Source organism: Sinocyclocheilus anshuiensis, unplaced genomic scaffold (assembly GCF_001515605.1).
Source record: "Sinocyclocheilus anshuiensis isolate Anshui unplaced genomic scaffold, SAMN03320099.WGS_v1.1 scaffold1960, whole genome shotgun sequence".
Lineage (NCBI taxonomy): Eukaryota > Metazoa > Chordata > Actinopteri > Cypriniformes > Cyprinidae > Sinocyclocheilus > Sinocyclocheilus anshuiensis.
Window position 1 is genome coordinate 319064 of NW_015557194.1, and position 17908 is coordinate 336971.

Genomic DNA, 17908 nt, shown 5'->3' on the forward strand with positions numbered 1-17908 from the left:
GTGTATTCTCTCATCATAAACAACAAAGTGCAGATGTACGTATGATGTAAGTAGGAGATTCATTCACCAAACAGTGTATAGACAGCTTTACTGATTATAAGGGGAGTTTTTGGAGATTGCTTAAACTCGCGCTAGACTGAAGTCAGGCATACTGTTCTTTGACAATGTAACGTTAAATGTTCTTTGCTCGCTTTCTCAATATAATTTTTTCGCTGTTTGAAAGACTTTGGAAGGTACAGGTAATAAAAAAAAAATTTAATTATATCCGTGAACATGATTCGGACATCTCTGGATGGTGAAAACTCTCCTTCATAGCGTCGTCAAGCTTCGCCTTTGTTATTGTTTTGAAAATGCGACCTGTAGCGGCGAAAACTTACATATTGTGCCTTTAATGTTTTAGTCAAAATATCAAACCATCCTTAAAACAAGATATATTTACCTGAGCAAAATTACATTAAAAAAATTGTTTTCCTAGAAAGTATATTGAAAGTAAGCATACAGATTTTTGTCGTGAATACAGATTTTTCATTTATTTTAAGCATACACAAACTAGAAAAAGGGAGTAAAGTTAGAATGCAGTTATTAAATGCTCTTCTTATTAGTTTATTTTTTTTCTACAAAGGAAAGACTACAAAATCAACAAATATAAAATGCTAAATATACTCTCTATAATATGTCTCTAAGACATTTGAGCAACTCTTAATATGCTTTGTAATTTTGTTTCTCATGTAAATTTATGTAGTATTATTAAGGCAGGAATATTTTTTTTTTACTAAAAATTAGATTAATATGAATCAAAAATAGAATAAAAAAATGATTCATAAAGGACACATTAAATTGATCATTTTATAATTGCTAATGTTACAAAAAATTGCTATTTTAAATGAATGCAATTCTTTTGAACATTCTATTCATCAAAGATACCTGAAAACATTTTCTGAAAATTCAGCTTTGCCATCACATGAATAAATGCCATTTTAAAATATATATAATTTGAAAAACTTCTATTTTAAATTGTAATAATATTTCACAATATTACAGTTTTGGCTGTATTTTTGATCAAATAAATGCAGCCTTGGTGAGCATAAGAGACTTTCAAAAACATTTTTAAAAAATCTTACTGACCCCAAACTTATGAACCTTAGTATATGTATATAAAAAAATAAAATTACAATTATATCACAATCACAATTATGACCACAAATGCTACTGTAAAAGAAATGTGACAACACATTACAAGTAGGTTATAAAATTATGTCCTTATTGTTCTCTAAAAACAAACGTTAAATGATTTTAGGACTAAATAATTTTTTACCACGAAATGAAAAAAATTAGCATGAACAGTAGATAGTATTAGTATTGTAAATCAAATTATTTCACAATTCTACATGGAATTGTTCAATCACTACAGCTCTAATTTAAATAAATACAATTAGTAAAAGGAGTAGATGAGAGGCAAGAAAAGGTGAGCTAAATTGCCCAAATAAACATAAAGGCGTTAATTATGCATCAGTGACATTTCGGCCCAATTCAGATGGCTTGGTTTTATCCGACCAGCCACAATCGCTCATCTGGGGTCCATATTGATCAGGCACTCGCTCGCACACATACAGCGCCGTATAAACCTTACATAATGACTTTCACTATTTCACAGCATGCCAAAAACATATAACACGACTCACAGAGAAGGACACAAACAGAAGGGCATTTATCAGGATGACTAATGAAGCAGGTCTCATTGATTGCTGCAGTAATGTAAAGCACTGTAAAGATCTCCAACACCCACTATACGTCTGTTCTGGATCAGTTCTTTTACTTTCCTAGTGTAACTCCCTCTGGTGATTACTAATCTGATCTCAGCTGTAAGAGCTTGTTTTGCAGCGCTTAAATCTGATTTGCCCAAATCGCTTTGTTTATCTTCAGAAAACACCAGCATACAGGGGGAAAAATAACTTTTGAGGGCGTTTTATCATTGTATTGAGGGCAGTTGCTCCCAATTTAGTTCATACACAAGGTTGTTTAATGGTTCTTCCGTCACTTTCAGCCAAGAACTCTTTTCTTGGACCCACAAAATTCAAATCATTATTTGCTGAAAAACCTCTTAAGCATCACTGGAGTTTACGTACATTCAAATACAGGGCACCAGATTCATTGTTGGTCAATGGAAATGGCATTTGATATTATTAATGTGCCATATTTGAATATACACCAATGTTCAAAAGTTTGGGATGCATTACACTGATTAAAAGTGACAGTAAAGACATTTATAATGTTACCAAAAAATCTATTTCATAAAATTTTTTCTATTTATTAAAATAAACCTTTCTACTCATCAAAGAATCCTGAAAAAATTGGCTAATAATTTCCACAAAAATAAAGCATCACAACTGTTTTCAACATTTATAAGAAGAAATGTTTGAAAATTCAGCTTTGCCATCACATGAATAAATTACATTTAAAAATATATTAAAATAGAAAACATGTATTTTAAATTCTAAAAATATTTCACAATATTACTGTTTTTAGCTGCATTTTTCATCAAATAAATGCAGCTTTGGTGAGCATAAGAGACTTTCAAAAACATTACAAACTTTTACCAACCCCAAACTTTTGAATGCTAGTGTAAAAGATCATAAATAAGATCTAAAGGCTGCAGTGGATTAAAAAATATAACAATACAGCAAACAGCCTCTGAATATCTTCAGAAGAAGTAACATTCACTTCCACTGCATGGTAAAGATTCACCAGGATATTTTTACAGTTACAGTGAGTAAAGTATGACAGAACTTTCATATTTTGGTGAACTGTTCCTTTAAAAAGTTCTGATCAATGTATTTATCCATCAAAAGAGGAAAAGTAAAGCCCTCCTGAGTTCTTAGGATAGATTTTCTAAAGAACCAAAGAACATGCAAAGATGACATTACGGTGTTGTTAACCTCTTTTTTATTTTCAAGAGTGTACAACACACAGCAAGTTGCTGGCCAACTGTTGACTGCATGAGCACTTTGAAATGGTCAGCAAAATTGATCAGGTTAATGATGACTGTGCCATTTTAGTTTCATTTTCGGAAAGGAACCAACTCGCATCAAGGTTGAGACAAAGGAACAGCTCGCACGCTCATTTAACATGCACGCATCAACAGGAAAAAGCATAATTTCTGTTATGATACAACGGGCGGTACAAGCTACAGATGCATTATGAGGTACAAGAAAATCCTTGAGGAGCTTTATTCATATCTTTCCTTGCACTGTGATGATTCACGGAGCTTCAAGGATTACAGAAAGGAAAAACAGAGACAGTGGCAGAGAACAAAAAGGAAAGGGTGAGGAGAAAGGGTACAAAGGGACGAACGAGACGGGAAGAGACAAGAAAAAGTGGGAGAGAGAGACAGAGAGAGAGAGTCGTGGCACTGCCACTTCAGGTCGGCACGGCAACCGATCCTCTGTCACCATGACAACGGCGAGATGAGCTACCCAGCAGGTAAACAAGGTTGCCCTGGACGACGAGGGGAGGGGAAGGTAGTGATGGGGAAAAAAAGAACAAGTGAGACAGAAGGGAAAAAAAGGGCGATGGAAGGATCGAAATGGATGAAAAGTGAGTCTTTGAGAATACATCTATGAGAACGGAAAGAGAGAGAGAGACAGAGATGGACAGATAAATGTAGCGGGTGTAACTGCTATGGTTGCCAAAGCAACAGAGGCAGTGAAGACTCCTCATCGTCTAGGCGAAAGAAACCTGTTGGCTTCTATAAAGACAGCTTGAAAATCAACAGACAACCTAACCTAGACTCCTTATAACCAAATTAATAATTGAAGTGGTCATTATATAATTGTATTTACATTCATTAAATCTACTCTGCTATATACATAACCGATCAGAAGATTGGGTTCTAGATTTTTTTGTTTTTAAAAGACATCTTTCATGTTCACCAAAGCTGCTTTTATTTGATTGAAATATTATTAAAATGTTCTATTTGAATATATTTTAAAAATATAACTTATTTCTGTGATGGCAAAGCTGAATTTTCAGCAGCAATTACTCCAGTCTTCAGAAATCATTCTAATATCTTGGTGCTCAAGAAACATTTATTATTATTATCAATGTTCAAAAGGACAGCATTTATTTATTTTATGAATCATTGTTATATAAAATCATTCATTTCTTTTTTAATCAAAAATGAATGTGGATACCGCTAACCATTCAAAACAACCTTTCAAAAAGTCAGAAAGGTGTTTTTCATAGATTTTCAAGAAAAAAAAAGTATAAGCATAAACAAAAGCATAAAAGTAAAAATAAATGTATAAACTGCACATGACCTTTAACCTGAGGACGAACATCTCATGCTTTCCATAAATGTCCAGCTGCTGTTTTTATATTGCAGTAGCACCACTGATATTAAAACTAAGTGACAATTTAATAAAGTCAATCATTAAATAAACTGTAGAACATGATGTTTAAAAACACCAGGAAACTGAGACTCAACAAATGTGTGCTATTTTTTGAGTATGGAAAAATGTAAAACACATCAATACACAAATAAACGTAATCCTACAATCTGTGTTGCAGCAGGAAAATGCAATCGTATGCTTACAAAAATTGAAAATACTAATGTAATATCTCTCCATACATGCCATCAGAAGCGCAGGTCATAACTGTCGCTTCATTCGTCTGCCAGCTAAAACACTCCATTGACATGATGAGCACACACACACACACTTAATCTCCGCCTTGATCTGAGGCCAGGGATTTCAGTGGGATTATGGGATATTAAATCCATAGATTATTCAATCAACTGACATTTACTCTGCTGCCAACCTCCATGTATTGCCTTGAATATATATACAAATAAATCATAATGTTTTACCTGTAAAATACCTATATTCGAAACAAGACACACCCAAATTTGGCTTTTCCATTCACACAAACTCTGAACAATATGAGCAAAATTCAGAAAGGCGGTGACTCATAAGAGCTTAAAAATCAGATCACAATTCATGTTCACTCATTCACTATATGCCTGCAGGGCATGCTGTTTGTTCATGCTCCCCAAGTTTCTCTGTGCATGGAAAGAATGACTGTGTGTGTGATTTGCACTCAAGCTCAAGAGGATCTCTCTTGCGACTTGTTAGTGTGTGTGGTGGCAGATGTTAAATTAGCTGTGTATCTACACAAAGACTATTCTCAATCTTGCCTCTGTACCCATCATGCAATGCTGGTCATTGCATTGAGCTGGTTCCCTAGCAACCCAGCATCCCTTGTCCCAGCCGTCTCCTGGCAACAGGACCTGCGACCATAATCAACCTGCACGCCACCCCACCCCCAATATATTCCACTCGCTTTCTTTCCAATCTCCTTTTTTCTCACTTATTTTTTCAGCCATTCCATCCATCTCCCGTTTTATAACAAACAGAGAATGGTCTTCAGAAATATGTAGTTTCATTCACATTTAACATGCCAAAGAGAACATACTTTTATTGGTACTTACATTTCTTTTACTCAAACACAAAATTGTACATTTAATATAAACATTCAGTGAACACTGAATACAAATATTCCATTATTAGTAATTATTATACGGTCATTGAAACTGCATGTATGACAATCATAAGAGTTAGAAAAAAGCCTTTAAATAGCATGTCATACTGCTGTCATTGCTTGAAATGTCACATAAATTACCCTTAGACAATGAAACACCATCTTGGCTGAAAGATGGAAAGCTCCTGAAATCTTCATTCTTGAAATAATCAATATACTCTGTTTCAAATGTGTCAATCACTAGACCTCAAGCAATTACAATGGTAACACAGACTTTAAACTGTCAGTGTTGACACCTGCCTAAATGGGGAAATATGGACAGAGGGGGGGAAGTATGTGTGAAAATGGCTCCGGTTGGGAAACGGGGATATGCATTAGTTGGGCTTGCTAACTCAATATGCATATCAAATTCTGAATGTAGCACATTCAAACTAACTCGCTTTCGCCAAGCAAACAGACCTCATGTGAGCGATGCTTGCAATAATGCTGATATCTAACACCCCGAACACGCCGTCAACAGTGGTGATGCTGTCCTATTGTTTGAGATGGGGGTGCTACTTTATTTATGTCTATGGGAACCAAATGCGGATGAGGAAAGCAATGGATTTCACCATTTTTTTTACAGAGTGTGTAATCATCAAAGGCCACACACGCACACACACACACACACACTCTTGCTAGCAGATGTCTGTCTTTAAGCTTGTGGACGTCCACTGCCTCCCCTTTCAACATTGGCCCCTCCCCCCATCACAACCCACGGCTCATTATGTCAAATTTTCTTTCATTTCCCCCCTTCCCCCAATTCACCCCTAATCTTTCCCCCCAATTTCTCTTTAATTAGACCTACTTTCACCTCTCTGCCTCTTTCGCGCTCTCGAACCCTGTAACCCTTCAATTCATCCGAACAATGGACTCATCCTGTCTGGATGCGAGTATAGACACTGACACTAAGTCAAATATACTTAATCTCGCATTTCTCGAAAGGAAACATGCGAGCGCATGCAATTTCGCATTTGAAGCGTCGGTTCGTGTTAGTCTAATATGATCGCTTATCTTTTATTTGTGTGAAAAGTACTGATATGAGTTTGCATACACTTTCTCACACATAATCCACTTGGATTTTCATAGAAGTACATTTCGTATGTGTACAATTTCACACAAACACATCAGTTAAATGTGAAATGTAGTGCACTATATTTGTAAAAAACACTCACTGAACAAAACATGACACATATTTTAAGGTATACATCCACCAGTCTTATCTTATTTGATTTTCCGGGTGCACTAAACATACTACGACGGAAATCAGAATGAGCACATTGTATTAAACTACAAACAAACATCCAGACATTTGCTCTCATAGACTCCATCCCCCTCTCTGATAACACCTGCCCCCCCTCCCCCACAACAAAGGCACAACAGACGCTCTTTTAAACACATGAGTTCAGACGCACAACTCGTCCCAAACACAAAAATGGCTAAATGTGTGCTCTCACACATCATAGATAAGACGTTCAACTGCCTTTTTGCTATCAATAACCAAAGGGAGAGCTAGTTCAATGGAGATCGGGTGTAATTTGAAAATTATAATAGTAAAAACAACATTAATAGTGCAAACAGAAGCTATCTGGTCTGTCCTGCTGATCTACTACGTCTTGCTTTTTTGTCACGATTTTTATGGCTGAGGCAGGGTTAAGAGTAAAGCTGTTTGTGAAACAGCAAATAAAACAACTTAAACCACAAAAAACTCATTGTGAAAGCTGATATTTATCTTAACTGAAGTCAGATAGGATCCAGCTGAGTCACATTTCACATGTTTCAAATTCATCCAGTATTTTAGCCCTGTAGTACACTAGCTGCTGCCAAAGGCCAAAGGGAATATGATTAGAGATGTAGAGGAAACGAGAGATTGAGGGTGTGTACGTACGTGAATGCAGTGCTGGATTTAAAAGCGCATACGAATGTTTGCATGACTGAAGTACCTTGGACGATGCCTGGCGCTTTGTTGTGCCCATGCAAGTGGGGCCATGTGATAAACAGAGGTAAGCAAACACGTTGGGATGGCAACGATAGGCAGAGAGCGAGAGATAGGAGAGATGGGGAAAGATAAGAGGGGGAGGAGGAGGAGAGCATGGGACTGAAACCCAGAAAGAGGACTCCAGGTCTCCATTCTCCTCCTCTGTCTACAATCACTGCATGCCTCTCACCTGAAATTAAACATAAGGCCAGGTGCCACTCCAGCCATGCCATCTGTTCAACCCCTCCTCCCTTGTCTTCCTTTACCTCTCCATTCAGTTCACTGCTCTCAGTTGATCTTTTATTCAGTGTCAACATTAGCAAAATTAGAATATTATACTGTTTTTGTCAGTTATTTTTTGCTCATCCAAACAGTAGTCATAAAAATGTATGGTAACACTTTATTTTAAGGTGTCCTTGATGCACGTTACATGTACTTATTATTATAATAACAATTAATTAATTAAGGGGTAACAATTAAGTACCCCTAAGCCTAATCCTAACCCCAACCATATAGTAAGTACATGTAGTTAATTTATATTACTCAGTACTTAAATGTATAATTACACTTTAACAAGGACACCTTAAAATAAAGTGTAACCAAATGTATGAAATATGACTATTACAAACCCTATTACAAACATTTGTATATTTTTCATCTGTAGAACATGAAAGAAGATGTTATGAAGTATATGTAGTGCTTTTTTTCTCCATTCAATTAAACACTGTTGTAATTGTTAACTAAAACTACAACTAAAACTAAAGTTATTACAGATCAGTTTCGTTAATTGAAATAAAGCTGAAATAAAATAAAAATATCAGACCTCAAATGAAAGTGAGAAATGTTGCCTTGGCAAATAACTAAAATAAAACAATTGAAGTACAAAAATGACTAAAACTAAAACTGAAAGTTAAAACAAATAAATGAAAGCTTAATAAACATTTTAAATAAAATGGCACAAGCACATAACAAAATGACTAAAAATAAAAATAAAATCTAAATGAAAAATTAATAAATACTACAATAAATAATCCTAAAATTACACCAATGAAAGTCAAAGGAATCCAAAACAGCATTGGATCTCATTAACTTCCATTGCAAGGACAAAAAAAACCTTGAGACATTTTTCAAGATATCTTTTGTGTTTTGCAGAAGAAATTACGTCATACAGGTTTGGAACAACATGAGAATAAGTAAATGATGGCAGAATTGTCATTTTTGGGTGAACTACCCCTTTTCTTACACTATTTGAACAAGGTACGTTTTCATCACTCACAAAATGACAATGCACATACTGAGTCTTAAAGATCAAATCTGAAAAACAAATCTGAATTGGATGTAGTGTGAACAAAGCCTGAGAGAAAAAGAGAAAAGGTGAGAAATTAAAGTTCCAAGCCAATTTCTGTCTTATCTTATCTGTCTTTCTCCTCTCATCGTGGTTACAATTCCTATCTCACTGGCACATGCACTCTAAACACACATCACGCAGCATTGCTAAAGCAATTCTCTATGATTGACAGGCAGTGGGCAGGGCCTGCTCTGAATGGCAGGTGCCATGAGCTGGTAATAATGCCACACAGCTGGGCTGTCTGTGTGTGTGTGTGTGTGTGTGTGTGTGTGTGTGTGTGTGTGTGTGTGTAAAAAGAAAGAACGAAAGAGAGAGACAGAGAAAGAAGAAGAGAGATTTCGGTTTAGGAGAGGTGGGTGTTGTTCTTAATAATGTGGTTCCCGCCGTACCTCATGGGGGAGGTTTGAACACCGTCTTACCAGGCTTAGGTGAGGGGGGAGACTAATAGAAGGATGGAGGGATAGAGGAGGAGGATCAGTGGGGAGCCCACTGATCTGTGCCTGGAGAGGTCGGCAAAGGTCAGACTACTGTCATGCTAATAATGGGATTTGTTCTGGAGTTACCCACGAGCACACATGCGCATAACGTTACTCACCATAAGGAAAAACATCTAAACAGATGCTCACAAACATTGATTCTCTAAAACCAAGGCAGAACAAGGTTTACTTTGCTCACACTTCGATTTAATTTTGTCGCTTCTAACACTACTCAACCAGCTTTCAATGTTACGTGATGTGACATACGGAGCAATAAAGCCATTATATCCCTTCATTAGCCTACGTCTGGTGGGACCACAGTTGGCTCGGAGTCTGTTCAGATGCACCAGAAGCTTCTGTTTGGCCGCTCAGTCCACATCGTGTCTCATCTTTTACGACACGCAGCTTCCTCTAGTGCAAATTAAACTCCAAAAATTAAACATTAAACTGCAAAAGTCCCTGTGGGTTTGCTTGCTCCAAGTCTAATCAACAGGGAAAAAAAAAACATCACCACGTGCAATAGCTGTATTAAAGGGATATTCCACCAAATAATGAAAATACTGTTATCATCATACTCACCCTAATGTTATTCCAAACTGGTTTGACTCTATTTTTATCTGTGGAACATAAAAGAAGATATTTTGAAGAATTGTTCAACAATGGAAGTCAATGGGAACCGAAACTGTTTGGTTACCAACATTCTTCAAAATATCTTCTTTTGTGTGGAGCTGAATATAGAAAGTCTTACATGTATGGAATGGCATGAGGCTTAGGTAATGGGTGGAATATGCCTTTAATTCCTGCTTGTAAATCACAAAACAGACCATATGATCTCATCCTCAAGTTCTATACATTGACGTCATGTGCATTCAACTTGCAACACCGCTCATAATGATCCCGTACATCTGGCAAATCTGAAAAAGTAGGTAATTTACACATAAAAAAGCATAAAAAGATGAAGAAATTGGAGGTTTCTGAATTTACAGGTTGCCCGTCATGGCAGATGGCCTAACAGCTAATCAACGACTTCAGACAGCAACACGATTGCAGATGCCTTCAAGGATTGTGCCCTCCTACATACCTAATTAAAGTCTGTTCAGTCAACACAGATTTCCACAGATCCCATCTCCTGAACCATATAATGTGTTGCTTCCACTTTTAGAAATGACTTCATGTTCCTCAGCCCTGTTAGAAGAGCTTCATGATAAAAGATTTATCCTATATGTAGTCTGCTATATATAGGCAATTGGAAGTGTTTGTTTGACTTAAATAAATCTATTTTTTATACAGCCCGTTCACATTATTAACAGCGACAACTCACCCCCGGCAATGTCTTCTGCTCGTGCAGTGCATTTTGGGCCTTCAAGGCTGACTCCCTCGCACAGTAGGTCAAGAACGCACATCCTGAAGAAAGAACAAGAATACAACGTGGGATGTAAGAATAAAAACATAACAGACATAGACAGACCATGGATAACAAGCAGTGTTTTGCGGACATAAACGGATATGACAACCGTGACTAAGAATTATGAACTATTTGTTTTCTCACCAAAGATGCCTTTTCTATGAATAGATTTGTTTATCTTAGGAAGCTAGAATGTTGGATGCAAACTTAAAATGAAGCAGCAGGAAATGAATGCTATTGCAAACTAAAGGTTAAAGTTTCTACACAATAAAACAAGTATATATCCCACTGTCAAAGAAGGCCTCAGTAGACGAACTACGATATGTAGTTAAGATATGAAAAGGAAACTCATCTAGCACCATTAGTCTCCCATCTCCCCTTGAGACTGTCCGTTCTATAGAGCAGCGTTTAATTACCTTTGTGCATTCCCGTGTACTTGTCCTTGATCACCGTAAGCTCATAGATCTTCCCAAACTGCTCAAAGATGGGCTTCAGGTCCTTCTCCTCCAGATTCCGTGGGATCTGGCCAATGAAGAGCTTGATGGCGTCGGCCTCCTTCATTAGGACAGTTTCCTAAGGGGACGGAGCGACAGCTGCGCCCAGGGTTTCAGCACTGGAGAGCGGCTCAGCGGCGGGGGAAGAGTCGCGATGTTAAACACGAGTCCCGGTGGAAAGGTTTGAACCGTGACAGCTCTGAATAAAAAAAAAACAAACAGATAACGCTAAAACCAAGACACTTAAAATCATCGCTAACACTTTATACTAACTTCCATTAACAAGATTTATGTTTGTAAAAGGACATGTGGTGCTTGTAAGCAGCCAAAAAAAAAAAAACGTGTTAAACTAGTAATTCATTTTATAGCACAGTAGGCCAAACATTAACTGGATAATTAACATTAAAGGGGTCATATGATGCGATTTCAAGTTTTCCTTTCTCTTTGGAGTGTTACAAGCTGTTCGTCAATAGATAAGATCCCTGAAGTTGCAAAGACTAAAGTCTCAAAACCAAAGAGATATTCTTTATCAAAGTTAAGACTCTGCCACACCCCCCTAAAACGGCTCGTTCTAACACGCCCCCTATATATAGTTGGCCAAACGTTACCTATCTGGGAGACCTTTTAAACAAAACACTAATGCTTTTATTCTGGGTCTGTAAAATGTATATCGAACGTATTGACACATAACGACAGTATTTAAGTTTTTTACATGGTTTTTTTATCAATGTAAAATACGATTGGTGGAGCTGTTGCTATGGTTACCTCCTCACACTCAAGTCATTTCTGTTCGTGAGCGAAATGTGAGAATATTGAGTCCTAATTTGTAACTTGTGGTAACTGAAACGTTTTAAAATCAGCCAAAACCTACTATATTTGTACTTAAATGTAAAACATTTTCTTTTAAGGCCCCCAACCTCTTTTTTTTTTTTTTTACTTCCCCGAACCCCCTTTAGTTACCGAGAATCAAAATGGGCTAACGCGCTTTCTATTCCGCAATATGAAGGCATACTTAATCAGATGTAATAAATCTAGACCAATCAAAATTCAATATGCAAATAAATTCAAGAACAACCTCCAATCGCCATTCAGTTTGCCAGAATTACAATATCGTCTTCCATGACCGTCAATTTGAATGCCGAACATTTTCACACAATGGGACATCTTACATTTCTTTACAAGTATAACGTTTATACACAAACAGATAGCATACAAAAAAATGATCTAATTATCTACAAAACAAAGTTTAAGTTTGAGCTGAATTAACTGCATAATATTATGGAGGATAATAGGGATTTCTATACAGTGCTTTCTGTTTGATATTTCAACATCATACAATGCTTAGCAGATCTGTAGTAGCTATACATACATATATATATATATATATATATATATATATATATATAATCACAATTTCGAGCTATTTGAGTATACATTAATGATCTGTTTGAATGAATGCATTATTTAATGTAAATATTAATAATGTATGCTATTATAAGGTGTCACCAAAAACAGAATATAAATACGAGAGATCAGTCCATCTCTAAGGTATTTTAAGAGATTAAAATGCTATAGTAGAACAAAGAAACTTGTGTTACGAGCTCTGGCAAGAGACCATATTAAAAGTGAATGCAATAAAATGAAATGCATATAAATATCGACAGATATCCCCATTGCTTCTTTGTTTAATCCTCACTGGACGCTCAGGCGTATGTGGCTCTTTGTCACCACACCAACTGCACATACGCACATACATGATAGAGAACAAAACATGCAGCTATCCATGCAACTTCACGTCTTTAAATCAATAGAGACTAAAATAATTTAATCAATTTTTACTAGCTCTCTGGTGTTTGTGCAAGGCGAAATTTGCTCTAGTATCCTTCCCTCTCTCTCCCCTCTCTCTCTCTCTCTCTCTCTCTTGTTAATCCCAAGGGGATGTTTGTTTATTTGCTGTCTTTCTGCCTGGTTGTGAATATGGTCTGATATTCTACGTGCACAGATAAAGAGAGCTGATGGAGAGCGGGTGGCTTGAACGCCAACCCCTGTACGTTTAACTAAATTCGTGCATCTGTCACCCTCGAGTCGTCTTGGTTTTTGTCTCTCTCTGCCCTCTCAAATATCTCCTGTTGACTAGAATACATGCATGAATCAATACAAGTATAAATGCAAATAAAATCGATTTCACTCACGTTTTAATGCAGAGGCTGTGAAGAAGATGCACTGTAATGCTGTAGCCTATATTCGCGGTGTTGACACTCCGTATAACCCGTTGCTTTTGACGTCGAAAGCCGGTGTCCCCCTCCTGTCCATCTCCTGTCCTCCCTCGGGGTGTGGATACCGTGACGTTTACTCGGCTTAAGGGAGCGTGTATATTTTCCTCTCACACAGCGTAGCCGCAAAACCACTGGGCGCTGTCAAATAGAAACATCTGTCCCTTTCATATCAGTGTGATACAATATTTACGAGGTAAAAACAGGTTAAAATTTTTTTATCATGAATTTCTCCTAATCGCGTCTTTATATCTCAGCTCATATAGATATAGATATAGATATCTCATGTATAGAATCTCTATATTTAGACTGTTTTTTGTATCTGCACCAAAATATCTCACAAATGCAACTGTTTCGCAATTATTTTAGTTCTTATAACACATAGTTCAAGTTTGTGACTCAAAATCTTGTAATTGCAACTTTATATATAAAAAGGGATCGTTTATTTTATATTTTCTCACAATTACTGCAGATCATCATAGCTAAATTGAATACAGTACTATATTTACAGCATGATTCACCTCCTTTTGTTTTGAGAATGAGTTGTACGAGGGAAACTAGTTTGACAAAAAAGACCAATGAATTTTCCATATGTATACAAAAAAATTAAAGCAAACATAATGGGGGAAAAAAGACAAAGGAGGACGGAATAATCATATTCAAAATTATTAATAAAGAACAATAGTAATAATTCTATTAATAATGTCACACGTTCCTTCATGAAGAGCTACGTTAAATAACAAACAAAATATGGCAAAATATGTTTTTTTTTTAAACAAACAAACACGTTTTACTTATAGGAAATGTACACTCAGATGAACAGGGTCCTCGAGTGTTCGTTTTTTTAGGTTTGCATGTAACATTTCGACGGTGCCTGATATCAAGGACGCTAATCCTCCTTTTGTTCTCGTCGAGCTCTGACCACGGTGCTGAAACTACATTGAGCCAAATCATGTTTTCTCGCAAATTAACGCCCACATAGGCTAAACTACGTGATGTGTTCGCTATGCGGTCGAGCAATTTCGCTGTCTTAGTGCGCGATCTGACAGGGAATTCAATTTAATTCATTCTCTATTACTGACAAAAAAAATATTAATAAGTAAAATTAACCTTTAGGAGATTCATTTATACAGATCACATCACAAACCGTGTGTTCGCTTTACATCCGCCGGGACATGAAGTTCATCTGTAATTGTTTAATGGTCATTAGCCTATATATATCAGGCTGTCTGGCTCTTAGGGTAAACTAAATTAAAGACTAGAGTACTTGTGTTCATTTACTGGGATTGACAGCCATCTGCCACGAGCCCTAAAATCCCCCAATTTATGCTGTTTTTACCCTTGACCTCGAATCCATATTAAAAAGTTATCTTTCTGATAACCTCACTTTAGAACAAATCCCATAACTCTATACTATGACCCAATGCACGACACATTCACGTACACAAGAGCACGCACTTAAAATCACAGATGACTCAACTGGTTATACCAGACAGTTGAATTAACGACGACACCTGCTGGTTATTTCAGTATTGCCTATTTGTAAGCATTGAGAGCTTGTCGGTGGTCAAAGTCTGTGTGAATTATGCAGGAGAATCAATTAAATGTAAGCTCCCAGATGCCCAACATGATTTTTGAACAAGTGCCAATAAATCTGGATGATAAACAACCTGCTTTTATCATTTGTGAGTAGCTTCTTTTATATTTTATACATATAAATTCATATCAAGCAGCCCAAGGCCTTCATATCTTTGTGAGGTATGAAACAGATATTGTATCAGCTGCATCTACTCACTTCAAATGGACTGGCATAAAGGTCACCTACTGATATACCCTGACCTTTATGTTGTGCATTCTTTTCGAGCAATAACCCGATTTGTCAGTTCTGGGTTAGACACTATGCTAGGCCTATATGGTCATACTCATTTAAAAAAAAAAAAATGTTACATTTTTGCTTTGTCTAATAATATGTCGATACAATATTGCCTGCATATTCATTACGAGAACAACAGAAACCACAATACCTCTAACAAGAGAGCAAGCTAACCCATGAGACCTATGATAATTGCCTATAGCAATAAAGTACCAGCTCATTAACATCAGTTTGTACCAGTAGAGGGAGGTAGAGCTCTAACTTTACATTGTTTATTGCATTTGTCCTGAAGGCCTGAAACAACTGTAGCAGAATAAAGGCTTTAACCATGTTGTGCACATAATACAGTTAACCTCCATTACAATCTAAGTTTAAGACTAATATTTCATTCTGTCCATTGCATAAAAAAATATTCAATAGTTAAGTGCATTTTACCACAGTCAGCTCCACTGACTTCAGAGTGTCATGCTTTGCTATGGACTTGCAGCCTGATGTATTTTACAGTTCTCGCAAATATAAATGGATAATTAACACATACTGAGTGTGCTTTGTGCAGCTGCATATCCTTTACCTTGATTTGCAAGCAGACGAGATACAAGGGCATTGGATGTCCCCTCAAGCGCTCTGTTGCTGGGCAGACAAAGTCCTCACCAGAAGATCTGCATTTATTGAGGATGGACAGAGGGAGAAAAATAAAACAAAAGGTTGATTGGGTTAAAAGACTAAGGTGACAGAAGGGGGAAGGTATATAGAACATACATACAAGAGAGTATATATATATATATATATATATATATATACCCCCCCAAGGGTACTGCCCCTTGGCATTTTTGTATTTTTTTTTTCTATGATTGTGTATATATAAAGAGAAAGCATTCTATTAAAATTTATATTAAATGCAAAGAAGAATAAAAAACATTGGTTACTTAAGCAAAGTGTTTATTTTAATATTTTGATACAGAGGTCATTTCTAGTGTATAAACTGTGTATGCCGGGGGTGGATAATTTGATGGATGGCATCCCACGCGGCACATGCTGTTGTGGAAAGTTTTGCATGACGCGGTTATTAAACATTCTACTGTTAGGAACAGTGCGCTCGCTCTTCGCGTACGGGGGCGTGGCCCTCTCTGCTATTTAAATAAGGTATGTTACGTAAAGTAAACTGACGAGCGAGCGGATGAACGTCAGAAGATTAACCTCAGAATCACTGTTAAACTTCATCTTCGGTCCTGTTAACTTTTAACGGTGCAGCGTTAGCAGCCAAATGAAATTACTTTAAGATATTTAGATCTATTATAATTCAAAACATGACTCTACACTAATTATATTAACTATTAATTAAATTATAACATAGGCTACAATAATGTATTGCAATGATTAGGCGTTTAATCTTATAATTACATATTACAGATGATAATGATAATAATAACCTAGTTTAATATGTTTTTTAATCTTATTTTCCTGTTCAGAAGCTTGAAGTTGACTTTTTTGTTTTTCGGCCGACAAAATATTTTATAGGCTACATTTCATTATTATTATTATTTCCCCGAAAATAAATCCGAGTGTAGGTATCATAATCGGTCTTATTGAAACATCTGAGGACACGACCATAGACAGTTGCTTTGACTGTCTTAACATAGGCTATTGGACAGCTTCAGCGTTAACTCTCGATATAGCCTATTTTATTACTACGCTAGAAATTCAAAACAACTTCGCATATTCGTATGAGAGAGACGACAGCTTGTGGAATTGAATGGTGATGGAATGCTGAGCTCTGGCCTTTCTTGAGTTGTGTAAATAACACAAAATGTCATTTAAAACCAGTAAGGAATATTCGATAACTTTATTGACCATTATATTCTTTCACGTCTATTTGTATGTCTTTAATTATATTTAAGATAAACTTTCATTTAAACCTCGTTATTACTTTAATTTGCAAAAACGTGATATAGGTGTTTGTTAATTACTCCTAGCCCCACCAAATCTCTACACATGAATATGTAGGCTAATGACTGTATAGCTGGAATTAATTAATAATAAATTAAATCAATTAATGAATTAAGAACTAAGGTTATGTTTTACTGAGGCAGTTTGTAATTCAAAACCCTGCTTGTGTCCATGACAGACAGAGAGGAGATCAACCGTATGACACCTCAACAGCAGGTGCCTTACTGAAGGATGAACCTCAGAGGGCAAAAGAGTGTTTGAAGACCCCTGGTGTGAAACTATGAATAACTTAAAGGGATAGTCCATCCATCAATCAAGTCGTCCTAAACCTGCACGAGTTTCTTTCTTCAGTTGAACACAAAAGATATTTCGAAAAATGTGGGTAACCACACAGTTGGTAATAGCCATTGACTTCCATAGTATGGAGAGAAAAAAAACATACTATGGAAGTCAATGGCTACCAGCAACTGTTTGGTTACCAACATTCAACAGAAGAAACTCATACAGGTTTGGAAGAACTTTAGGGTGAGTAATGATGAT

At 36.4% G+C, this 17908-nt stretch overlaps 1 protein-coding gene across 5 annotated transcripts in view; it reads right to left on the reverse strand.

Annotated features, from left to right (window-relative positions):
• Positions 1-17908, reverse strand: part of celf3a (cugbp, Elav-like family member 3a) — a 68284-nt gene that overhangs the window by 10262 nt on the left and 40114 nt on the right. For 3 of the 5 annotated variants that reach the window (XM_016474201.1, XM_016474200.1, XM_016474202.1), the window contains exons 2-5: positions 15993-16080; positions 13468-13689; positions 11198-11474; positions 10698-10780 (exon numbers count right to left, since the gene is read on the reverse strand). In XM_016474201.1, coding sequence (XP_016329687.1) covers positions 10698-10780; positions 11198-11342 — 228 coding nt within the window. In that variant the 5' untranslated portion in view covers positions 11343-11474; positions 13468-13689; positions 15993-16080. Of the gene's footprint in view, positions 1-10697; positions 10781-11197; positions 11475-13467; positions 13690-15992; positions 16081-17908 lie in introns of those variants that run through there. The other 2 variants (XM_016474199.1, XM_016474197.1) reach the window with 1 other exon arrangement.